This window comes from Manduca sexta, chromosome 24 (genome assembly GCF_014839805.1).
Source record: "Manduca sexta isolate Smith_Timp_Sample1 chromosome 24, JHU_Msex_v1.0, whole genome shotgun sequence".
NCBI lineage: Eukaryota > Metazoa > Arthropoda > Insecta > Lepidoptera > Sphingidae > Manduca > Manduca sexta.
The window spans coordinates 3,557,591-3,584,413 of NC_051138.1; the positions used below are offsets into that span (position 1 = coordinate 3,557,591).

The 26,823-nt window shown below is 35.5% G+C and overlaps 1 protein-coding gene across 2 annotated transcripts; it reads right to left on the bottom strand.

The window, feature by feature from the left end:
• Positions 1–981: 981 nt before the first annotated feature.
• LOC115440590 lies at positions 982–25,679 on the bottom strand. Of its 2 annotated transcripts, none has more exons than XM_030164963.2 (21): positions 25,440–25,679; positions 22,266–22,335; positions 19,015–19,159; positions 16,552–16,749; positions 16,217–16,250; positions 15,726–15,786; positions 11,872–12,019; positions 10,558–10,755; positions 8,426–8,539; positions 7,562–7,752; positions 7,025–7,122; positions 6,612–6,844; positions 6,138–6,305; positions 5,907–6,041; positions 5,477–5,614; positions 4,796–5,105; positions 4,012–4,145; positions 3,473–3,671; positions 2,981–3,120; positions 2,246–2,393; positions 982–1,657 (listed from the first exon to the last, which is right to left on the bottom strand). In XM_030164963.2, exons 1-20 carry the CDS (start codon positions 25,492–25,494, stop codon positions 2,250–2,252), a joined length of 2,913 nt encoding a protein of 970 aa, XP_030020823.1. In that variant the 5' UTR covers positions 25,495–25,679; the 3' UTR covers positions 982–1,657; positions 2,246–2,249. The 2 variants fall into 2 exon arrangements, with proteins under 2 accessions (XP_030020823.1, XP_030020822.1); XM_030164962.2 differs by having other exon boundaries at positions 2,981–3,123.
• Positions 25,680–26,823: the final 1,144 nt, after the last annotated feature.

Below are 26,823 nucleotides of genomic sequence, written 5' to 3' on the forward strand. Positions count from 1 at the left end.
CATACTTGGGCTAAAATAGTCGGTTATTGCTTCAATTGTCAGGTGTGAAACAAATTTAAGCAATCTTATTATTCTACGAAAAAAGTATTGGTAGGTTATAATTCATATCCGCCCAGATAACAACCATTGTACAAGGGGTGTTAAAACACGCCATAGTGGCCCACGTAAGTGTGTCGCGTTTCAGAATCGGCCTGTGTGTATCCTGTTCCAACAGGCCGGCATAATAGGGTACCGGACTCATTTTCGTTCCTTACTATTATCAAATATTGACATAATATAAATTATAACACAGAAGGAATTATTAAAATCCGGTAAAAAATCAACAAGTTATAAGTCTTTGAATTTCGGTGGAAGGGATAATTAACAAGAAACAGAAAAGAGACGAAATACCCACATGTGACGTCATCGGGAATTACAACGCGTGCGAAAGAAAGAGATGAAGCGATATCCCCAAATCGCGCCCACTTCTGCACATTACAATATTTTAAATATGAATTACTCGCTCATTTTTTAACCAATCTTTATGCAGTTTTCGCAGTAGTGCTTCTTTTTCGTATTATTAACTATTACATATAGAATAATGTACAAAAACAAGCATAGGCCGGTCCCCTATTGTGTCGACTGTCGAGGGATAATCATCTCGTCAGTCGACATTCTATCGGACCCCGCTCCACTTACCATCAGGTGCAGGGCACTTTGCCGTGCACGTTCAAAAAAATAATAATGTGTTCCAATCATATTATTATAATATTATACTTACACGGGCCTTATTCTGTATGATAGTGTAAACGCGTAACGCGGCCGTGTCATGTTATCTTCGAGAAATGTGCGTGGAATGGTATTCTGTAAGCCAAATTTCTATAGTCCTAAACATGATGCGTTGTGTTCGTGCTTGTTACACACTGTTTAAATAACGTGCGGGATAGAGAATAAGGCCCCAGGTTGAGTGTTCATTCATAAAGCCCTTAAATAAAACATTCCTTAACTTTCCCAATATTTATTTATAGAAATGATTTACAAATGGTCTATCACAGGCTAGTGTGTGGTTAACATCGTTAATTTCATACGATTTCGTTGACAATGAAAATAAAGGTGTGAATTAAAAAAACAATACACAATTGAAAACGTAAACTAAACACAAATCCTTACGCTAATGTCGACACTGTCTGACAAACGATGCTTAGTAATACATGAAATGCTAAGGAAATATGCTTCAGTGATTAAACTAAACAATGTTCTACAGAAACTTAGAAACTTGTTATTAGAAGTCGTGTATAAGGAATTTTGATAGAATAATTATTAAATTGTAATATAATATTTATGTATTAGCAATATATTTTTATATATCTATGCAATTGTTAAAGCCCTTCCTAACTATAAAACTCATTACCACTAAGCAGCATTTGAAAAACAAAGGAAAAGCTATCGTGACTATTTCGCATAAATATAAGTACTATATGAAAGTAAATAATTACGTACCCATTTTAAACTAAATATTTTTCTGTCAATTGAAAATTAATTTATATAAAATAGTCACAATATAATTGATATAACAAATCAACCTTACTGCTAAAGTGATTTGGTTGAAACATCGTCGCTTAAGTAAATAAACATGAGATTACAAATATCTAACTAAGGTTATACAGGAAAACTGCATCTGTAACAAAAATAACGTATTTCGTATACACATTACACAATCACGCCTTTATCCTTGAAAGGGTAAGCAGAGGTGCAAGAAGGACATTCATTTTCCGCAGTTCGTTCTGTCCCATGATGTGATAGGGGGCGAGCCTATCGCCAAATTGGGCACAAATCCAGACTCCGGGTTGATAGTGAGCAGAAAAACCTAAATATCAAGGGCACAGGTACTATCCCGGCATTCGAACCCGGGACCTCAGAGCAGTGATCGTACCGCGCACGCAATACAACTACGTTATCGAGGCAATCACTTCGCGAATGGTTACATTGTGACACATTGTACACATGACGTGTATATGAGTCAATGACGACAAGTATTCGTGTATAATTTTCATTGGCGATCAAATAATGTCAAAACGTGTGACAAATATTTTAAGAACATATTTACAATAATATGCTTCCTAACGTTTATTGATATGGGGATATAGTTTTATAAACACCTACACGTACATTACGTGTCGGTCTCTCGACCAATCACAGCCAAGCGATACGAACGCTCGTGTTGTGTTTTATTTCGGGACGTGTACAGCATTATATGTGTACTCACGCATTCAGTTCCTCTTGCCTCTGTACATGTGCACGTACGCGGTTTCGCTCGCGCCACAGAGCCCGATCTTCTGGCAGACGCCCTTCACACCGAAGTCTTCGATCAGGTGGATCACGCTGTCGCCGTAGATCTCCATCATTGTGTGACACTGTGCAGCGGAAAATTATTATTTACCTCAATTTTATTGCAATAGTCATTCATCCATACTTATAAATGCAAAGTAACTCTGTCTGTCTTTCCGTCTTGCCCTTTGTTACGCATTCACCGCAGAACCATTCAATCGATTTCGATTTCATTTCGATTATCGTATAGAGATAGTTTGAGACTGGATAAGTTATAGGCTACTTTTTATTCCGGAAAATATATACATACATACATCGTCCCAGAAAACCTTTTACACGTGGGCGGAGATGCGAGCAAAAGTTTGTAATAATATGAACTAGAGGAATGAATAGCTAATTCCTCAATGGTCAGATTTGCTAGAAATTTTCTTCCGCATGGAAACATTGTTGTGGGATAAGCTTTCGCTTGCCCTTTATTAGACCAATAAGATTATAGGACCCTCAATATACGACTTTATACCTAATTCAACATCATTTTGATCATCATCCTTTACTAGAATAGATTGACAGATGACATGAATGGCAAGTATCCACGGGACGTCTCGTGATCGTAATTATTTTCTCCCGTTGAGTTGATTCAAGTGTCGTACAAGGGTGGGTAGTATGCACTCACACGGTCGTTGTACTTGGCGGGCAGCAGGGCGCATGACTTCTCGATGATGTGCACGATGTTGTCGTCGACCTTCTTGTTGCTGAGCACCTTCTTGACGGCCATCACCACCGTCTCGCACACCGCGCAGTCCAAGATCTCTTCTGCTAAACATTAATAGAGATCATGGTTTAAAAGATTGCTTAAGAAGTACTACTTCATGTTGTGTCGGTAACCCATTCGGAAAATTTCACCGCTACTTATATTTCTACCCGTCCGTATAATGACCACCATACACAAGGTGTAAAACCCATAGTGGCCCATGTGTGTCGTGTTCTGGAATAAGCCTGTGTATATTCGACTTCGTATAAGCCGCCATCATTGCGTCAACTGGTTAGGGATAAACATGTCTCAGCAGTCAACACTTACCATCAGGTGCTGTAGGGATATTTAGCCAATCCTGTATAAAAAAAGTTTGTTCATGCAGTTTACGTATCCACAGGACTTCCAACTCACCTTTAACGGTATCGAAGTTCGGGTTAGTCTGGTCCGGCTTGCACAGTTTGAGCTCCTCGCAGACCTCGCTGGGGTCCAGCTCTTGGGCGAGCAGCGCGATCACCAGGTCGGCATACTTCTCCACGAACTGGTCGCATTGGCCTTGGACAGATTTCGGCATGCGGTGGCATATGCCGTGCACTAATTTCTTGATCTCATCCTATTAGGAAAAAAATATATATACATAGTGATAAGAACTATAATCTTATGTAAATAAATCCTGTAGTATCATGGATAGGATTTTCAGTTCTCTAGACCAAAAATAAATATTTGTGAATACAAACATAACAGAGTCAATATTATTATTATATTATTTTTATTTACTATGCTCACATTTAATAGCCAAGCACTGAATTCACCAGTTTGCTTGTTCGTCTACCACTCTTTTTACGAAACAGTCAAAGCATCTCATTAACTTGCGATCTATTCATTCGACTCTTACCACTAGAAAAAGAAGCATCAAGAAATGATTATTTTTAAATCAATTTACATTATCGTACCTCGTTATGTTTGTCCTTGATCTCGTCGTTGATCTCCTTCATGACGAACTCGCACATGATGCAGACGGAGTTGGCGGACTGTTTGCGATGCACGGGGCGGCCGTTCACGGTGCCGTCGGGGATCTCGTTCGTTTCTGTACAAGCATACGATTCTAAATGGAATATTTAATTTTACAGCTAGATTGTATCCGCTCAAGTAGCTTTAATATTTAAATACCGCAATGTTACAGCTGCTCAGTGGCGGAGGGTCCGTATAGCCCGATTCGTGCCAGCTTCATTTTATATAAAATCTAATTATCATTAGAACGATTTGCAAACTGCATTCATGCATGTTAGTAACTGTATGTTGTCGGGATACTTTTCGGAAAATTTCACCTTTCGCCACTACAGCTGATAGTAGGTTACTTGTATCCGCTAAGGTTAAAATATGCAATAGTAGTCTATGTAAGCGTGTCGCGTTCTGGGATAAGCCTGTGTATATCCGGTTCATGGGAAGTCCTACGTCTAGCAGTGGACGGCGATAGGATTGATCGATTGATATTCGATTTTAAACTATATGTGGATCAAAATCTGCATGACTAGCGCAAACACCCGGATAAATATCATTTTTCCGTTCCGAAAAAACAAGAACTAATTCTTGTTAGTTGGATTCTAATTAGGAAACCCAACATGTTCGGCCAGTCCTATACCTTAAATATAATAAATCTACTACTTACTACCTATTAAATGCGAGCCCGTGGTGTTTTTGTGTTTAATACCTATTAAATCAATCTCACAAACTCACCGATATCACTGTGACCCTCTAGCATGTGTTTTGGCAACATCGGCTTGCGTCTGAAGTTGTTCCTGTCAGCCCTCAACTCTGGCTTATCGTGGAACTTGTCGATATTTTGGCTATGACGAGTGATCTTCAACGGGTCGTGTACATCGTTCTTACAAAGCTTCAAGTACACGCAGATCTCTTGAGCATCCATGTTGGCGACTAACATCTCGACCAGTTGCTTGGTGTAGGTGTCCACGAAGTCGACGCACTCTGTTCGCAGTTTGGCTGAGAGATGCGTGCACAGGCCGTCGAGGGCTTTGCGGATGTTTTCCTGTAATGTTGACAATCGAATGATAATAGTAACGTCACAGGATGTTAGCTGTGTCTTGGATACCAAAAATTACAAGCTCGCAGGTACAAATATTCAGACCCGAAACAAATGTTTACAAATCAGACAACTTATATGTCTCTGTATAGTTTGGGACTACGAGATCGTGTTCTCTAGCCAAATTATCGCATTTTACTTTTAAGTTGATTGAATTTTGGACAGCGTTTCAAACCTCTTTTCAATTTTATTTAAGATCCAAGGCCGACAAGGGTGTTATAGTCAACGTACCATTCAATTATGTAACCCATTTTTTTTTTAATGAAAAGGCTGCAGTATAATTTAATAATACACTTATTATATTGTGAATTACTTACCTCGCTACGATTGTTTTTGAGCATGGCGTCGAGTTGTTCCACAGCGAACAAGCACAGCGGGCAGTTGGATTTCTCCGCGTTGATGGCCACGTGACGTACTTCCTGGGTCTGAGGACACATTCCTAGAGCCGGGCATACCTGATGGAAAAAAGGATGTATTTGTGTAAAATTGAATACGTAAGTATGTGCGTGCATGCTTGTGTGTGTGCGTGCGTGCGTGCGTACGTGTGTGTGTGTGTGTGTGTGTGTGTGTGTGTGTGTGTGTGTGTGTGTGTGTGTGTGTGTGCGTGCGTACGTGTGTGTGTGTGTGTGTGTGTGCGTGCGTGCGTACGTGTGTGTGTGTGTGTGTGTGTGTGTGTGTGTGCGTGCGTGCGTGCGTGCGTGCACGCGCGTGTGTGTGTGTGTGTGCGCGAGTGTGCGTATGACTCACGCTTGCGGGGTCGATCTCCTGCACGAGCAGCGCGATGACAGCGGGTCCGTACTGCGACACGAACTGCTTGCACTCCGCGCCCACACTCTTGGGCAACACGTCGCACGCGTGCTGCACTGTGCGGGTCACCTCGTCCTACAATACATTATATTACAAAAAAAAATATTATTGCCTCGAGGACATCACATTTTATTATACTGAGTTATGTATGAAGTGTTAAAATATTATTACCTCAGTGTGCGTGTCGCTGAGCTCAACCTGCAGGTAGTGCAGGAAGTACTGGCAGAAGGAGCAGGACACGCGGCCCTGCGGCACCGACACGTACATGCGCTCGATGGGCAGCGGCGGCACGGCCGAGGACGGGGGGGACGGCTCCTTCGACACCGGCACGCGAGCGATCTAATATTAAAGGCGTAATCGATTATCGACTATTTTTCAATATCAACATTGGTACAGTCAATCAGCGGTACACCGCAGTGGAAATAATCGCTGTGATGCCAAACTTACTAGGTAGTATGGCTAAATATTTTTTGAAATTTAAAACACACTCAATCACAAATCTGAAGTACAGTTACTTCAATCTTTTTGTCTGAGCTACAACTAATTACCATATCAATCTCAATACTCCAGTCACCTTCTAGCCTCATAATATATCATAACTCGTGACTACCTTCATGCTGAAAAAAATCAACAGCAATACTATACCTTCGCCTCTTCAGCTCCAATGAGTTGATCAGTGGGGTAAGCCTTGACAGCGAGTTCCCTGGGGATGAGCGGCGCTATGGGTACGTTGGTCACGTTTTTGCCGCACACGCCCATCATCTGGCAGATCTTGTCGGCCTTGAGGTCCGATACGAGGAACTGGTATATAACCGGGTAGTATTGCTCCGCTAGGTGGAGACATTCATCGGCGAACTTGCCGGTTTGCTTGCAAAGACCTGGGAGATACGGATTTTTATTAATTTTAACTTTCCATATAAACGTGAAAGTAGAATACGATTAATTGCAGTGCGACCTAGAAAGCATTACAATAATTGTTTTACATTTTATTTTGTAGAAAATTGTAGTAAGGCCATAAATTGGTTTATATTGGTTCATTTATATAATAATAGTGTTACCTTTCAATACTTTGTAGAATTCCAGTTCAGTTGTGTTCGCGACCAACACATCACGCAAGTGTTTCACGAGCTGCTCGCACAGTTCGCACGGCACGTCACTGAAATAAAACAATTTTACATTACATTCATAATTGTTGATTGTGAAAGGTAATCAATACTAAATTGACACACCTAATAAGGTGTAATCAAAGCATGTAATAGCATGCTTTGATTACCTTAGCGTGGTTGTGCATTTAGCTTGATTTACATTTGTATAATCTTTGTGTAAATGTTTTAATGTAACAATTATTGGTAATCCAAAATAAATAAAAAAAGTCTGATTTTCAAACCGCATTATGAGCATGGCTATGTGGGAGAGAACAAAAAGAAAGGAAAGAAAGACATAGGACGTAGTTTAAGATACCCGCATACTAAGGTCATATTCTGTTAATTCATTTAAATAGCAAGCTAAATGCTATGCAAAAAGAAAGAAGAACAGATATGAAGAGATGAAGAGAGAGAGAGAATTTCAAGTAGAAAGATTGAGATATCACTCACTCGGTAGCAGACACTTCGACTTCGGGGAATGTATACAGATCATGTGAGTGGAACTTGTGGTTGCACTGTCCGCTGACGTGGCAGATGCTCTGCGGCCGCAGGTCCTTGCGAACACCTTCCAGGATGTTCTCGTAGTACTTGAACACTAGCATCGAACACGAGTCCGACAGAGAGTCCATGTTGCGGCACACCTGTGGGAAAGTATTCAGTTTAAGATTTTTTCATCACAATACTACAATGTTGACTTTGTAAATATTTGGATATTTAAAGGTATATCACAGAAGTGAATCGATATGCAGTGGCGACCTTAGGGGTTGGCCAACTGGGCAACCGCTTATGACTTCGCGCTTGCAAGGGGCACAAATAAAAAAACATTACCCTCTTTTGGCAATCGGGTAAAAAGATTTCGCAAAGATCACCCACCCAGAGCGTCACATGAGTAAGTCCGCCACTATGGGTATAAAACGTAGTCAAAGCTCTGGAGTAACAGAGGAGAGGTTACTTTAATGCTGAAAATGCCACAGTGGGACTTATTACAGGAAAAGAGTTATGCTTAAAACAAATATATCTTTTTTTTTATAATAATCATTGACTTGACATTGGTATTGACTATTGAGCTGCAGCCATGTTCTCATCCAAACATTGTTTAGATCATGGTCTATATGTATAACTTGTTTTTAAAAATGACTAGTTGTACAATGACAAACTTATTTAAACAGGTGTCGTTGACATAAACATTGTTATTATTGGTTATTTTAACAATGATATATTTTTGAATATCGAAGAAATAGAAAGAGGCGGCGCTAATATCTTCTTCTAGCAGGAGGCTCTAGGTGACACTACAGTAGTTTCATAAAAAAATACCTGCAGTAGTCCAACTAAGAAGTCTTCATAGCTGGTGGCGTCGAACTTCTTTCTGAGCCCGCCGACGGTCCTCTGGCAATTGTTGCAACCCGTTCTCAACTCCAACTGAGTGTTCTGCGAAAATTTTTTATGTGTTAGTAATACAGATAAAAATTTTAATATTGAGGAGTGATATATTAGGATGAGAGATTTTTTTTTAAATACCGATGTTCTCTATGAATAACCGGATTTAATATGTATAGTGACAATAATATAATTATGATTTCTTCTATGTATAATAAGATACTAATGGATTATATATGTAACAGTTTTTTAAAGATAATATTTAAGTATTTCACATTAAAGTCCTGCTTGCACAACAACTTATTCAATATGATTAATACTGAATATATTTTAATCATAGTTCTGTCTTTGTCAACTAATGGATGACAGTGACAGCATGAGGTTCTAAACATATAGTAAGTCACTATGCACGTAAGCCTAAATCACATTTTGTGAAGAAGGCCTTGTTAAGAAATTTCCATTTACATTACAAGCACACGCGCACTAAAGGGTCATATGACGCGAGGTTGCGCTGTATATGTAACGCGATAACCTGCCCTCAGGCCCGAGAGATTAGTGCATTGTTTGCGACGACTCTCGATTAGTGATGAGTCGCGTCCCCGCCGAGATAAGTTCAAGGGACGGTGATGTGATATCGCCTTGCCCTTATTACGTGTTGTTATAATTCACATTACTTAGACAATTATAATTAAAGACTACTGGCTGACCCGGCGAACTTAAACTTAAACTTAAACGAACCCGCCTAACAGTTAATATATTGACATTCATATTTTTACGATACTAACGTCACTGAATTGTTTCGCCTTCCCGGAACCCCTCCACTAACTAACACTTAAACTTTATGTTATGGTATTAAAGTTAAAATTGACTTTTGAGTATTATTACAAATCTTTTGTATGCAAATATAGAGGTGTACTGTGTAAGGTGTACGGATTGCAGTACAGTTGAGTCGAACGTAATGAGTATACAGAACGCCAGATATAGTACGTAGTATATAGAACGACTAAATACAAAAGTCATACTCTCAAATAAATGTTAATCAAAGGAATACTATACGCTTTAACTGTCCAATATAAATCATCACAATTCACAACATTTAAAAAAATCAGAAATATTTATAGGTGTAAATTTAATTCATGCTTGTGGCTTAACCTTTTATTCGAGGATGTTTTAATATAAATGTCTCTTTTTGAACTGACGCATTTTAAATACGAAATCAACATAATATATACAACAAACTAGACTGCTGGATCCTGTATTTGGTATTTATTATTATAAATTTTAATTTTATTTTTTTTTCATGTAATAATGCCTATATAAAAATAACAGACAGATATGCTTATTATTCTGTAATGTTATCTCACCACGACAGTGATTATTAAATACAAAACAATCCTATTAAGCAAGGTTTAGATTAGCAAGAAAACTTGCAGGAGTTGACTTCTGCAACCAATTTTTACTGTGTCTATCAGTGCAAGTTAACTTCTGCTAATGTTGAAGCTTGCATGACCTGCCGCAAGTCAGCAGTGCGGCAAGTAAATTCATTTGGAAGTACTTACGTGATATATTGCTGCAAAACTTGGTGGTCTAGATTTACACCCGTATTCAAAACAATATTATGGGACACACTATGCGACCGAATGCATAGTGTCAGCAATTAACTAATTTCTCTTGGTTTTGTTCAGCTTTTAGCTAACTGAAGTGAAGTTGTATTGATATTAAACAATCACATCACCCCTATAATTGCTAAGGCTGTCATGTCGGAAGCACTGAGAAACACATTTATTATTGCAGCATTGCTCCGTACTTAAGTGGCGTTTGTAACCTTTAGATATTGCAAATTTTATTTAGATGTTGGAATCTTTATTTATATGTTGGAAACTTTATTTCGATGTTGGAATCTTTATTTATATGTTGGAATCTTTATTTATATGTTGGAAACTTTATTTCGATGTTGGAAACTTTATTGGTGTTATGTATTAAGTAATTCGTATTAACTGATTTATGTTTTACTGTTTTTTTTTTCCTGTACCATTATAAAATAAAATAAAACTAGGAGAGAGACTCACGTATCCCTCCAACAAGGTATCGATCCTGGCGTTGTTACAGAGGCCGGCGACGGAGCAAACCGCCTGCGGGTTCATCTGCGACGCGAGCGTCTCCACCAGCTCCGGCACGAAGTCGTCCGCCATCTTGATGCACTCCTTCGACACCACCTTAATTGGTATCAGCTTGCACGAACCCTCGAACACTTCTTTCAGTTCCTCCTGGAAGTTATTTGTTCATGATTGGCTGTTGGGGCTGAGTTAGGATTTATAACTATGAGTTTTACGTGGAATTTTGGCCACAGTTAGGTCGTTTCCATATTTATTTGAAACGAAAAACATATAGTATATTAATTAATTTATTTAAACAATATAAATGTCAGTTCGATAGAAAAGTGGAGGTAAAGCGCACTTAAGATGCGTTAGAAGCGTATCGTCTACAAGTTTCAAAAACAAATAAATAATGTAGTGTAAATAGGCTCTAACATCAGGTAAAATCTTTTATAAATTAAGCCAAACATAAAAAGCAATATTATATTATTACCAAATATAAAAACATTGTAGCCTGTGTTACTACTAGACATAATGAGACTTAACATCTCATGTCTCAGGATAGCGAGCGCAATGGAATACCAAATAATACTTTGTAATTCAAGGTGTTGGATGGTGTTTCTACTATTTATGGGCGGTCGTATCGCATACTATCAGGCTATCAAACGCGAGATAAAGCTAGGTTCTTTTATAATTGAAATATCTAAACATAACACCATTATCCGGGGATGTAGTTAACGGGATCTGGCGTTTTTATCGGACAATGACTTAGGGCCGCATCGCGTTGAGTTCATCTTTTGTTTGTACTCGCTGATAATGGTGGCACATATATTGTGTAACAACTTTGAACTGTGGTACAAAGAATCAAATAGATACCATTATCATAATATTAATACGCAAATAGTGATGTGAAATAGGAGTTTTCTATTGCGTTGTAAATGTCGTAAACGATTATTCTTAGGTAGAAGCCGGCTTAGCCCAACATTGCATTATTTATCGATAAAAAAATGTGATTGCAATCACCAACGCATAATGCAATATTGGTTTTAGTCTAAACATTTTGTATAAAAATAAAATGCAGGTAGATATTGTAACGTTAACTTTTCGGAAGACGCTGCAGTCTTTGACACGCAGGAAGAAAATTAAATGTATAAAAACCTTGATAAAATCATAAAACTAGTTTTATTTCGATTGGCCTGAGGCTGTTGAGTCTTAAGTCTTAGATTTTAGGGTTAGCCCAATTTTGCGATGGCCTGAATTGATCCCTTAATACAAAGTCATACGAACCTGAGTCTCATTGCTTTGCAGTTGGTCACGCGCCTGTTTCACCATGTCTGTGCAGATTTGGCAGATGCTGTCAGTGTCCTCGGGGAAGGTCATGTTGGACCAGACCCTCGACACGCAGTGGTGGGTCGCTGAGCATTCCCGGCCGGTACTGCAAGAAATTAATAAGTTTTGGTAAATGGAACTGAGAAGCAAAAGCTTATCTTACTTATAAAATTCTAGAATATGTATGAATGTTTGTTAGAAGTAAACGCAGAATGTGTTGAACTTTGATGAAATTGGAACACGTTTAGATCATCTTTTAGATTGCATGAACATGATGGTTACGAAAAACTACATACAGGGATCTTTATACAACGAAAAGCCGTGCGGGCGGAACCACGATCGACACCTAGTACTTTAGATATAAAAAAATGTGGCAGTAACTTATTTATAAGTTATAATCATTTGGTCATTGTATATACCTTTACAAATATTGTGCCAAAAATCATTCAATAGCAAATCTTTTCAGCTTAAATCCCGGTTTTATTTTTAAGATGTTTTTTTTTTGTCATTTTGGAGTTTAAGGCGAATATAGCAGGTGCGTGACTGTGTTTCTGACTGAAAGTGTGATGTTGTCGCTGCGACGAATTCTCTTAGAGTAATAGAAGTGGCATTGGGGCGTGAAAAATTTAAATTTTGATTGTAATATTTATTTTTCGTAATATACACTTTGTTATTTTACATCTACCGTTCGATTAACTTATTGTAGAGGGTAATTTTTAAAGTAATAAGTATGTTTCATTTGGTAACGCAACATCAAAACGACCTCCTATATAGCATATTGCCACAACTGTGTCCCAAAACCAAGACACCACACGGCACATCCGCTTCAACAAATTGTATTGTATAGACACTAGCATAAAATTTGTAATACATCGATTATTCACAAAATTCTTTTGTCTTGTATGAGTCACTGACCTGATTTATCGAAAGTCAGCTAATGCGTACACAATCAGCAAAACACATTTATGGGCAAAACAAAGCCGAGATAAACAAAAATAGAATAATAAAACATACATCATTTATAGATATTAAGACATAGAAGTACTTAAATATTAATGTTCACAGTCATTCGTGAAAACTAATTATTAGAATATACTTTTATCGTGCTGTCATCGTTGCAATAGTATATGGGCAAGCAGCGGAAGCGAAAGGTGAAATTTTCCAAAAGGGAACCCGACACAACATACACATACTAATATATGGTCTGCAAATCGTTCTAATAATAATTAGATTTTACATATTACAAAAGGAAAGCCGGCAGGAATCGGATTATAAGAACCCTACGCTACTGTTAAGTAGAATAACATGAGTCATCCTAGTGAATTAGTTCAAGACTGCACCCTTCTACATTTTTACTATAGCTTTTGCCTTCGGCTTTGCTCGCGTGAAGTTTTTCCAGAATAAAAAGTAGCCAACAGCTTGTGATTTTACCAAGGTCTCTTCCCTCTACTCAATGTGGTTTTAGTAGTTTCTGAGATTAGCGCGTTCGAATATACTCTTTAGCTTTATATATTAGTAGATAGATGATATCACACTACAATAATAATGACAACATTCGATTATTATATTTAATATGAATCACCGATATTATTTTCGTAGTAACATGTTATAGTATCATAACATTTTTTTTCTTTGTGAGTAACGAGCAACTTATTAAATATTGTGTGTTTTATCAGTATGGCTCATATATAATTATTAATTATGTATCCGTTCAGAAACAGAATCATGAATAAAATCATCTAATAGATATGCTTTTTAGGATTTCTATGTACTTCGCAATTATTTTACCATGATACTAAAATGTTATATTTTGATAAACAGCGTATCGCTCCTAAATACATCCCTTTCAAGTTTATTTATGATAATTCCATTGTTTACTCTCAAATTTCATCACATTTCATAATCTTTTATAGCCTATACTATGTTATTTCACTGATGCTCCGCTATTGGTCATAGCGTGATGTTATATAGCCTATAGCTTTTCTCGATAAATGTGCTATCCAGCACTAAAAGAACGTTCAATTTAGACCAGCAGTTCCTGAGATTATCGCGTTCAAACAAATAAACTCTTCAGCTTTATATAACAGTACAGAAGTATAAATATTTTCATTGGTGTAAGTGAAACCTCCATGGAAATCAATTCAGCAGTTTTTGCATCATACAAATTTTCGCCGCGCTAACAAATAATGCAATCGAATTAATGCACAAAACAATCGAACTAGTATCTGGATCAGTTATACAACGCGATTGTGCAAATACTTCGCAAGCATCGACTTGCAGAAAAGAAAACGTTATGTAGGAAACGGTGTACAATGCGCTCTGGTACATAAACATTACGGCGGATTGTGTTCGCGGCCGCGGCTCGCTGTCACTATTGTTCTAGTAATTTCCATGGGCGCCATTCATTGATTGCAAAGGGCTGTGGTGATAGGTCAATTTAATCTGTGTGTTGCTGTGTTTAATAAATTTATTTGGTCTTTGTTAGGAATATTTTTGTCAACCATTAGTTAGGTATTTTAAAAATCAAATTCCCTAATTACAGACTATAAGACTGCCTCGGTGGCGTAGTTGTATTGCATGTCCGGTACAATAGCGCTCTGAGGTCCTGGGTTCGAATCCGGGGTCGGGTAAAGTGATATTTGGGTTTTTCTGCTCAGTATCAGCCCGGAGTCTGGAATTTGTGCCCGATATGGCGATAGGCTCGCCCCCTATCACATCATGGGACGGAACATACTTGGCGAAAAGTGGGTGCCCTAGTTGCGCCTCTGCATACCCCTTCGGGGATAAATGCGTGATGTTATGTATGTATGTATGTATGTATGTACAGACTATAAGAAAAAACAATCGTGAAAAAGCATTTCCTCCTCTTTGTTAATCGATTCACCACGCGATATGGATATATAAAATATAGTCCAATTTATTTTTTTAATGGCAAAGTGAATCATACTTATGATATAGAGACACGGTTATGGGATTAACTTTACAGTCGACAACTAATGTCGATAAACATAGCGTACAAATTGATAAGCAAAACGATCATTTTGGTTGTAAAATAAACGCGCATTAGTTTTAATTACCTAAACAAATCATTGTATTTATTTTAGAACTCAAAGTATGTAAGTATGTAAATTCCATTACTTTGTCTTGACGAAGACAAACACTATTTATATAATATTTTATACGTTTGATTGTCTTGTTAATACTAGGTGTTGCTTGCGACTTCGCCTACATAAAAAGCCAACTTTCCCAACTACAAAAGGCCCTGAAACGCGGTACAACGAAAGCGACATATATTTAAAAACCAGAAAAGAATTCCATTGTTTCTCATGAGAGCCAATTACCGGGTTAAAAGTAGCCCATGTGTTAATTTAGGACATGGTAGATCACGTCCTAGCTTGTCCTATGGATACCCGTATGCCAAATTTCATCCAAACTCGTTCAGTTATTTCTGCGTTTACTTCTAAAAAACATCCCAACTTTTGCATTTATAATAATAGTAAAAAGTAAGTAAGTATGATAAGATTCTAAGTTCTTCAAACTATTCAAATTCTTCAACGATCAATACACCACGATCGTAAGCCGTATCACCCCGTAATAAGGTTCATTGTCGCGTTGATAGGTAGTTGTCCCCTTGCTCATCTTATTCAGAAGTATAATATCCGACACAAGGGTGTGGCAAACTGCGAGAAATGACGTTGTGCTTTTGCCCACAATTAGTTTAGTACTTTGGCTGAATAATATTGGCGATCTTAGCCTCAACAGTTCCTTTCCGCTAAGCTAAATTTACAATTGGTAATATTGATATACTGTACCTGAAGTTGCTGCACCAATATGACGGGCCCCATGTGCAACGCGACGCTCCTAGTAGGTGACCTAAAAATATTTTTTATATAATATCTTGTACGTAAAAAAATATGACAAAATAACGTCAGAAATACGAGTAGGTACATCTTAAATACTTGCATTTTATGAACTGAACAAAACATTTGGCAGCAGCGAAAGTGTGTTTAGTAACAGTGATTTTTTTTTGGCTTTGTTCCGTATTTCATGAAGATCAGTACAGTCAGCCACAAAAGTAGCTGAGCGAATCAAATTGCCTTTAAAATGTTGTATAGGTATCAACAAAAACTGTTTTCTTCACTAACATAAACTTCAAAGTTTACTTTATTTTAGACAGAGAAAAAATAATATTGAAGTCAATATGTAGAACCGTTTTGAAGTTTTGTATTTATACTGATACTTTTATGGCTGACTATACATGTATATAATTGACTTTGTCGATTATAAATATACTAAAACTTACCTTTATGTTTGGGAGGTGCAGGTGTCTTTTTATTCTGTTAAAATAAGAAAATAATAATGAGATGCTACTGGCTAGATTGCAAAAAAAAGAGAGTTCTAAATTTGAATTTGAATTTTGGAATACCATAAACATTGAAAATGGAGCATGCTTATTCAACTGTCAATTAGACAGAAAAGATTGAGAAGATATGAAGAATGTCCATTTACTTTTATTACAATCATGAAGAAAAAGAGAAAAGATGGGACGCATACTTTCGCCTCTCTCTACAGAATGCTCGATATAACGAGTAAACAGAGTACATAGTTCAGTCAGAGACATACAGAAGCGATACTCACATTAAGAGCCAAGATATTGTCCAATTTCATGTTGTTACACATGCCGATAATCTGGCACATAGTTTCGGCGGTGGTATCTGATTTAAGCACATGGTACAAGTACTTTTCGAGGCTCTTCGTGTTCTCCGTGCATATCTTGCTGATGGCAGGGTACGGGACATCGTGACACTCGGAGCTTACGCGCGATGCTAGGTAATCCTGATTGACAGGGGAATTTTGATATCAGTTTATTATAGCGTTTGAAAGAACACCATGAAGACTTTAGATTCTTTAACTTTTCCTTACTTTGTCAAGAGAGTAGGCTTTGGCCAACATCTCCAAGACACCAGTAAGTTACAGTATTGTAACGACACACCGACCCGTTTTGATACAACCCTCTTACATGAGAAATTACGAGTATACATATAAATACGTATGAGGATGTTTTAGCACTGTTAAGAAAAATATAATAATAGCTTCGCTTTTTTATATGTTTATAATAGCTTTTGCTCGCGGCTTCGCTCGCGTGAAGAAGTTTTACGGGATAAAAAAAATCCTTACTTGATATGTATCGTTATATTATGACCAAATTACACAAAATCATTATAAATTATAGCCTATGTTTTATTTTGATATAATACCAATATTACTGTAGTTTCATCCAAATCCGTTCAGTAGTTTTTTCGTGAAAGTGGAACAAACATACGTATATCCATCTTCACAAACTTTCGCATTTATTATATTAGTAGGATATAATCCTTGCATGAGCAAATCAATAGCATTTATTTTACTCGATCATTCTGGGTATCTTGTACAGCTGTTCAATTAATCTAAATACCTGATGCTATATTTAATTAATTAATTCTACGTGATTATAATTTTATTATGAAAAATTTAATTACAACGTAGTTTTGTAATAACACAGATATCAGTTACAATTTTTAATCTAATTACCTATAATGATTTCTTTGATAAGATTTATTATTAGCGCATTAATTGTCGATAGCAAATTAACAAAGTGTTTTGGTTGTTATCCTCAAATGTAATATATGGATATTAAAGAGCCTTATTTTATATGTTAAGATTAGTGATGTAACGAATGTCATTTTTTGAACATTCGCGAATGCGAATGCGAATGCGAATATCTGCTACCGACATTCGCGAATGCGAATGTTTAGTTTTTGTTCAAATTTGGCGCCAATTTTCTATGATGATTATCTAAATTTTATTATTATCTAAGATGATAATTATCTAAACATTAAAAAGTTATGTAAAGACTGATAAAAAAATTATAGAAGAATTTGTTTTTGTTTCTTTCAATTGCTTTTAATTTCTTAGTTGCTATTGTGTTACAAGTTCTAATGAGAATTACATTTTTAAGCTTTATAAGTAAACGAAATAATTTTGTTTATTTTTAAAGTTTAATATTCCTCTACTCAAGTTTAATTACTAACTTAAAAACATGGTAAAAATAGTTAATAAATTGGTATGTTTTAAGAAAGAGAGGTATTTTTCTTTGAGAGTCTATAATTTTTTGTTTGTTTGTTTAGACTATATTTATAGTTTATTGTAGAAGAATATTGTTTTAGTTTAGATTTTGATTTTATTAACCTACTATTACACACACACAGTATTACGAATATTATCTCGGAAGGGATATGCAGAGGCGCAACCAGGGCACCCACTTTTCGCCAAGTGTGTTCCGTCTAATAGTGTGACAGAGGTGAGCCTATCGCCATGTCGGGCACAAATTTCACACTCCGAGCTGATACTGAGCAGAAAAACCCAAATATCACTTTGCCCGATCCGGGATTCGAACCCAGGACCTTAAAGCGCTGCCGTACCGCACATGCAGTAGAACTATGCCACCGACGCAGTCTACTATTATCTTCAAATATTTTTTTTCTGATATTGACATTCGCAAAACATTCACAGAAATTTTGCGAATGCGAATATCCAAAAATATGCGAATATTCGCGAATGCGAATATTCGTTACATCACTAGTTAAGATATAAATAATAGCAATGACTAATTGTGTTTTTATTATTTTTTTATATTTTAAGTTCTGTTGCAAATTAATTTATAATCCAATTTAAGATCTACGTACGTGCATAAAAAGAAAAATTAAGAAACAAACCTAATCAAGTGTTGATATCAGTCAAAATAAAATTGTTGGTAGGATATATTTCATATCCGGCCGGATAGCGACCACCGTACACAAGATGTTAAAACCCACCATAGTGATCCACGTAAGTGTGTCGTACTCCGGGGTCAGTCTGTATATTCGGTTCCAACAGGCCGGCATAATTGTGCCGAGAGCCAGACCTAGTTCTATTAGACCGTGCTCCAATTACTATCAGGTGCAGAGGATCGCTACGCCGCGCCGTACAAGTATAAAAAAATATATCTAGATAAAGTTTTGGTATCCTAAAGAGAGCAGATAAAAAGTGCATTATTATAATTTATTCATTTTACAAACTTACCTCATTAAGAAGGTCCTTAACATCCTTCAGCTGTCGGAACAGGCGTATGAACTTGGCCGAGACCTTGTTGGTGGACACGGTGTGGTCCTGTTTCTCCCATACTGTGCCGATGCAGTGGCCCACGGCCCCGCAGTCAGCGCCGCGCCTGCCGGCAACACATTAGCGATGATTGCATGACTCGACCGAGGGACCCGTGTGAGTAATGTTACTCCCATGCAAATAACGGCTGTATAGTATATTGATGGTTGATTTAGCGACATTATTTTTCGAAAAATTTAAAAAATAGAAAAAAGTTTTTATTTTAAGTATGTACGAAACTTGGTATCGCAAATAAATGTCGCTTAAGGTGGTAGCTCAAGGTCCATTTTCATACATTTTGTTTCGGCTTTAATCTGGGTAACTAAACAAGTATTGGCAAGTAAAGAATTTAAATTCACGTCTAGTTAGTGATTAGTTCTCGCAGTTGAAGAAAAATGTAAAAATAATTAATAATCATGGATATTTCTGCCTTTAAAATTTCGTCATATTAAATTTTAAAGGCCGAAATATCCATGATTATTAATTATTTTTACATTTTTCTTTCAACTGCGAGAACTAATCACTAACTAGACGTGAATTTAAATTCTTTACTTGCCAATACTTGTTTAGTTACCCAGATTAAAGCCGAAACAAAATGTATGAAAATGGACCTTGAGCTACCACCTTAAGTTAATTAGCCTTTCAACCATCGATATGAAGATCGACCTCGAAAATGAAGCAATTAAAATAATTATGTGAGCGTTGCAAACTTTATCGTATACTATTAAATATATAAAGCTGAAGAGTTTAGTGTGAACGCGCTAATCGCCGAAACAACAAGTTCGAATTTAAAAAAAAAATAAGTTTTGGATAGCCCATTTATCGAGGAAGGCTATTTGTGTTTAAGTTATTTACAAACGAAACCTTCAAATCGTAGTAAAATTACATCGATGATACAGCGTAAATTATCATATTATTAGTGAATCAGAATAACCGTGGAGGGCTAAGTAATTGATCTTTTTACGTATTTCCCTGTAACGCTGCGTTCATACTTCTCTTCAAAATTTTCACAAAAAAAATAGGGTTATTGTGCCTAAAGATTGGTGGCCCAAGGATCTTATAAGGTACAATTATTTTGCAACTGTCTAAGTTTTATATCGGTGTGTGATAGTAAATTGGATAGCTCAACATTTATAATAGAATACCCATTTTATTTTTTTATTGCTTTGAATGACGAGACGAGCTTGCCGTTTGCCTGATGGTAAGCGATAGGACCGCCCATAAACAGTTCAAATACCATCCAACACCGAATTACTATTAATTTAATTTGATAAAACATGTGAAAAAAACAAATTAGACCCCATGTTTTAAAATACTATTAACACTATTATGGAAACGAGAATGACGAGGGCCGGGTGACACATAATCCACGGCTGCTTGCTCACGTGCGTCGCATGTCATGGAATATCTCCTAACAACGCAATTTAATGCAGTTTGAACGAAATAAGATTACTCGTTACTTAGAAAGATTGAAATGATTGGTCTAGTTAATAGTTGTTCAACTTGGAATTAAATTTAAACTTAAAAAAAATATATATAAATATTTACTCGCGCGAGCGGTGCCGTGGGTAAAAGCTAGTAGATTATGTCAAGATGCTCTTTAAAAAACACCTTCACGTAAATTTAAATTTGTTTATTTCTAAATGATGGACTAAGGCAAGCTCTAGCACTGAAATGGAAGTGGGCCGGACATATAGCACGTTTACAGGATGAGAGGTGGACAAGAAAAGTAATATTTTGGAAAGGGCCGTCAGGCAAAAGAAGGAAAGGGAGACCTTGTGCTAAATGGGAGGATGAAATCAAGAAACTGGCGGGTCCCAATTGGCTCCAAAAAGCACAATCAAGAGACGTATGGAATTCCTTGGAGGAGGCCTTCACCTGCAGAGGGGTTCTTGCAAATACACATTGCGACTAGTACATTTAATTAGCAAACAATAAAAATAAAAAAAAATGTATGTGCACTATTTTAGTTACTAAGCAAGAAATAAAAGGCTTATTATTATTATTATTATTCCTAAATGAGTGCGACGTCTTTATCCAAGTACAGAAAGAGTAAGTAGGAAGATTTTTATCGCCAAATGTACTCATATTCCAATCTTTGTCTGTGCCGATGAGAATATTACCTACTATGAAAGTACTAAGTAACCAAATGAAATGGATAGAACGTGTCGATTGTTTAAATGTGCCAAACGTGTTTACCATTTTCGTACTTGAGCGAAGTGTTACGATTAGCTAAACTGGGTTTAGAATCATTTAAACACAGCACTATTTATGTAGTTGTTGTGTCAGCGAATCGTCGAATATGAAAAAATATTACAATATCAACATTAATGATCACTTATTATTGAGTAATTTTTTTAATGTGGATGTTTCATTATTTAATTTAAGCATGCATAAAACATTTTATTTTTGTAAATAACGTTCATTTAGGTGGACGCAAATTTGCAAACAGCCAAATGGTCCTCGTCGTAGTGGCTTACTCCAACGAGTCGCGTGTCGAACTCAGTAAATTAAAAAATAAACAATGTTTGAAGGCAACGCTCACGTATTATCCATCAATATAGATCATTTCATCGACTAAGACGCGCCCCATTACTTCCCCTTATCGCTTACAGCGTGCGTGAGCAGCATGAGTGCACAGGTAAGTGACAGAAAAAAATATAGGATTATGGACCACAATTTCGTATAATAAGTATCAATTTTAATTGTGACTTTTTTGTTATATATGGTTATTGTCTACTCAACCTTCGTCTTCGTTGTTGAAACGATCTATAAGTATCGGTTTCGAAATATCTATTAGGTTTTGTTGTAAACTTTGGCTATAATTGCTTTCTAGGGTGTAGTAATTCGGAGACCTTTGCCTTCGACCCTTATGTTTAAACACATCAAGTTGGTATAATTTTGCATCGCAAACATAGGCCGATATCGCCCCGTATTTTAGCATTGCTTGATGTTAGAAATTAAATAACATGAGCAGAGGTCAGGTTAGGCTAGGTTAGGGCTAAAATTTCTTCATCCAATGTTCGAAAAAAAAACATTCAAACATTCGATTACGACCTATTCAGCCTAAGATCATATTCCTAATATAGCCTAACATAAATTATATTCGTAATTAGTAATTAACAGGTCATTAGTAAATTATCAAAATGCAAATATTTGTAATTTCGACTTACTTTAAACTTTGACACCATACTTCGGGTCCTTTAGAGCATTCCTTCGGCACTTGTCGCGCATACGACAAATCTGCAACAAAACACAATTATTACGTTTCTATACGATGTAAACAGCTGTGGAAATATTAAAAATATTACCATATCTCGAATAAGTCAAGTGGGGTCAACAGCGTCCTTATCGTCCAGTCGTTAAAGCTCATTATTGTAAACACCGTCTCGTGAATTGCTGCGATAAAACTCAACAATTTCTACACTACGTATACTCAATTAATTTTATTAAAATGTCATTATTTTATTATAGGACTGAGCTTAATCGCAATTATGGTAGGTTACCTACCTTACTCTATTTATAATTTAATTAAATAACCCCAGACACAAAGACCTCTAATTAAAAATAATAATTCAACGTTTGAAAGACTAATTGACCTAGCGACATCTTTTTGCAACACTAAATTTCATACATATGTAAAAACAACACGTTTTTCTATGTTTTTTAACCATACTAATTTTTTTCGAAAAAAATGTTGCTTAATCCAATTAGCCTTTTAAACATCAATATGTATCTTCTTGTCCTTTCAGTAGCTTAAAAGTATCTAGTCATATTTTGACACAAATGTGGCGTCGTGGAACCAAACCACGTACCAGGGGGATATAAAATAGCTTCTTTAGTGTATACAAGTATAATGAACTTTAAGCAAATATAATAAATACGAGTTATGAAAATCATTTACAATATTTAAATATGTGATTATATACAGATGTTTAAATTGTTATTTCTTTGCTATAGGAAATGTTTTGTGCAAATATTCATTGAATGTCTGCAAGGTTTTTGTATTTACTCTTAGGCTTTATAACTAATTCTGACATGCTTAATAATTTTAAAAGTTTGTTAATGATAACATGAATGAGTGACAATGTCAATCTTGATTAATATATGGCATTTTTGATGTTATTTAAATGAGTTAAATAAGTCATTTCTCTGATATATCCTATCAACAGTTTAAAATATGGAGCAAAACAACAAAGAATTTAAAGATTATGTTGATAATATTCACATCTGATGACATATGACACTACCTTCAGAGAAAAAAGAGGAACCTATTTTTATCTAAAATATTAACGTAACTCTCTAAACATCAACATTTTACTTGATTTGTAACTGATACACATCAAATACTTAATAACTTTTTGGTATTTACTATTTACTAAAAATAGTGGTTATTAAAAAAAAATATAAACTGGTCATTAAACATAAAAAAATGAACCTATTACACATGAAAATAATATAACTAATTGACTAATACATGCCACAGGAAAACATATTATATTACCACTAACAATGTAATTATCAACACCATAATATTGAATGCTAATTGTAGATTGAACATATCTAATAATGTTTTGATTGAATTGTGTAATACCAAGAATTTTTATTAATTATTGTGCAACATAATTCCAAATATATTTCTGATTATATTTGTGTTCTTGAAGCTATGTGTGAGTACTATGTTTGTACTAATATAACTTTGACAATATCTCCGAAGAAAGATGAATACTGAGATATTGTTAAATTAAAATTAAGTATCAACATTGAAACAAAATTAGACAGCTATGGTTTTGTTCATATGGGCATTGCAAAGTGATCTCATTGCACCTGATGGTAAATGGAGCGGGTCTAATAGAATGACGGCTGATGAGAGTTGATTATCCTTAGACAGTCAACACAATTATGCCGGCCTGTTGGAACTAGTTATACACAGGCTGATCCTGGAATTCAACACACTTAGTTGGACCACCTGCGGTGGCCACACGTGTTTTAACACCTTGTGTATGGTGGTCATCATCACCAGAAAACAGTAATGACAGACTATATATCCTATATATAATTTATTTGTTTCAATTCCAAAAATTACTTACAATTATAAATGATATTTGCCAAGTAGTTATTTGCATTATACAACTGGTGGCAAAGGTTTGATGTCAGGAAATATGATCATGCAGACATTTGTTACAGTAAGTAACACAAGTGAATCATTAACCACTGTTTGTGATAATAGAGGACATAATAGCATATAAATTCAATACTAAGCAATTACGTTGGCCTTTCGTTAAGGAAATTTAATATGAATTGTTATATTTATTTGCATATTTTTGGAAAAATACTGCATAGTATGGAATATGCAATGATAATGACACAGTCATGCAAGTGGGTCTCTACAAATAATAATAAACATGTTCTTTGTGCATTAGTATAGTTTTACAGTATTTAAATTTAGTAAATATAATGTTATGTAAAGCTAAAGAGTTTGTTTTATTGTTTGAACTTTTTACTCTCAGGACCTACTGGTTCAAATTGAAAAAAATATTTTAGTATCAGCTATAATTAGCTATAGTTGCAATATATCAAATAATTGGTAGTATATATTCTCCTCCTCTCTTGTCTGAAGGCTCTGTCATTGCTCACTAGAAATATGTCATAAAATTCCCTACAATTTCATTGAATCATTTTCCTTGCATTTTGTAAATATGGTAAATAGTCTGCCATTTGCCTATTTTGAGAAAACTTACAGTTACACATGTGTTTTCTTTAAAAAGATATTTGGTCCTACTTTTAACATGGTCAAGCTAAATTATACTTGTAGAGTAGATATTTGCAATCTGGACTAGTAAGGTTTTAAAGACTCTTTGATGGGTCTTAAAGTAAAATAGCTTGCTAAATACTAAAAAGGTTGTTTTTAAAAATGTTATAATATGGTTAATTAAAATAAATTACCACATGGTCTAATCTTTCCTTTCATACATATCGCACAATTTGAAGGTAGTTACCACCAGGATTTTTTTTAAGTACAGTGGGTGAAGTAAAAAATACGAAAAAAGTACCATACGCATAAGTTTGAAAATAGACTACGAACTTCAAACATAGACAATTTTGGGAACTATTTTTGCCAAAACAACATATCATGCAACAATAACATGTCCAACATCCGTGAAGTTGTTTACGTCGCAAGTAATAATAATACTCAATTTGGTATAATAATTTCTACGTTGTTCCTTCTTCACAAAGACGAACCAAGAACAATTGCTTATCTACCGTGTAACAAAAAATAAGCAAATATTACAAGGTCAATTAATTTTAATTACAACGTTCAATGCGCATACGATTGTTTTACTTACTTGTACAACAAAAGAGCGATACAGCGAGCAGACAAACACCTAACGCGTTTGTCATTGTTGAAGTTCTTTCAATCTACGTCGTGCAGTCCAGTTTCGTTCCCGGTGTGCAAAATACTAAATAAATTGTTGATATTTTCACTTTGTTTGGATGTAATTGCGTATCGATTGATAAACAAATCGTCAAGTCACCAACTGCCGGAGTCGGGCGACGGATGACGGAGCAACTGTCAACGTCAGGGTTGCCAGTTGTTAATTAAATTATTGTACTATAAATCATGTCTAAAATTATTCTGTTGAATTTTATAGTAGCCAGTAGGTATAATTATTTTGAAATCGTTTAACAGTTCATTTAAATATAAATAGTAGTGCAAGCAAGTCATTTATATGGTATGTGTCGTTGTGTCATATTCACACAGACATACTGCTATTATAAAAACTACTGTGAAATCTAAGAAATTCCCAAGTTATACATTTTTAATATAAGAAATAATTTAACACCATTTTAATCTAATTTTGGTTACTTAAAATACACCTTTTGTAACCCACTATAAAACTGATAACCCTAAAAATAAAAAAAAAATATATTCCGCTGCATTGTCTGAAATTACCAAAAAAAAAGTATATTTAGTTATAGTGTGAGAAGTTTTTTTAATTCTATTATGTTTTCTTTAATGATTTTATTTAACATTATTTAAACAACTAAAAGCCACTTTTATAGTTATAGAAAAAATTTAATTTTTACTACTTGATTAAAGATGGCACTGAAAAATGAAAATCATAATAAAATATCAATTCGACAAAAGATGTCGTTGACGTAGCTAGTATACGTTAAATATCTACTCGACGAAAGATGGCGCTATCTCCCAAGTTTTGCTCAATTGAAAATAATTATTTAAATGTAACTTCAAAAGAAAAGATAAGTAATAGTATTAATATGTATATATAACAATGAATTTCTATTTCCTTAGGTCATCGCATCACGCGTGAACGGATGGAACAATTTTGCTATTTCTTTTTTTGTTGTAATAATTATTGCCAGGAGAAGGTTCTTATGAAAAAAAAATCAAAAAATTGCACGGAAAATTAGAAAATTTAAGAAAAATTAACGAACATATTAATTTTATATAAGTAACTGTAAATTGTTTGAAATAACTGTCAGCGATAATGCGCGCAGCAAATTCATAGTTAAGACGGGACAACGTCTCTTGGGTCAACTAGTTAATAATAAAATTAGTTTGTGATATTCAAAATTTTCCACATATTACTTTGCATTCTGATAAAAGATCAAATTTTGTATTTCATTTTATACTTATATTACTATGTAGATAGGTATCTAATTTTTATACCTAAGTTTTTAATTCGATGGAGTAGTAGTTCGAGAACT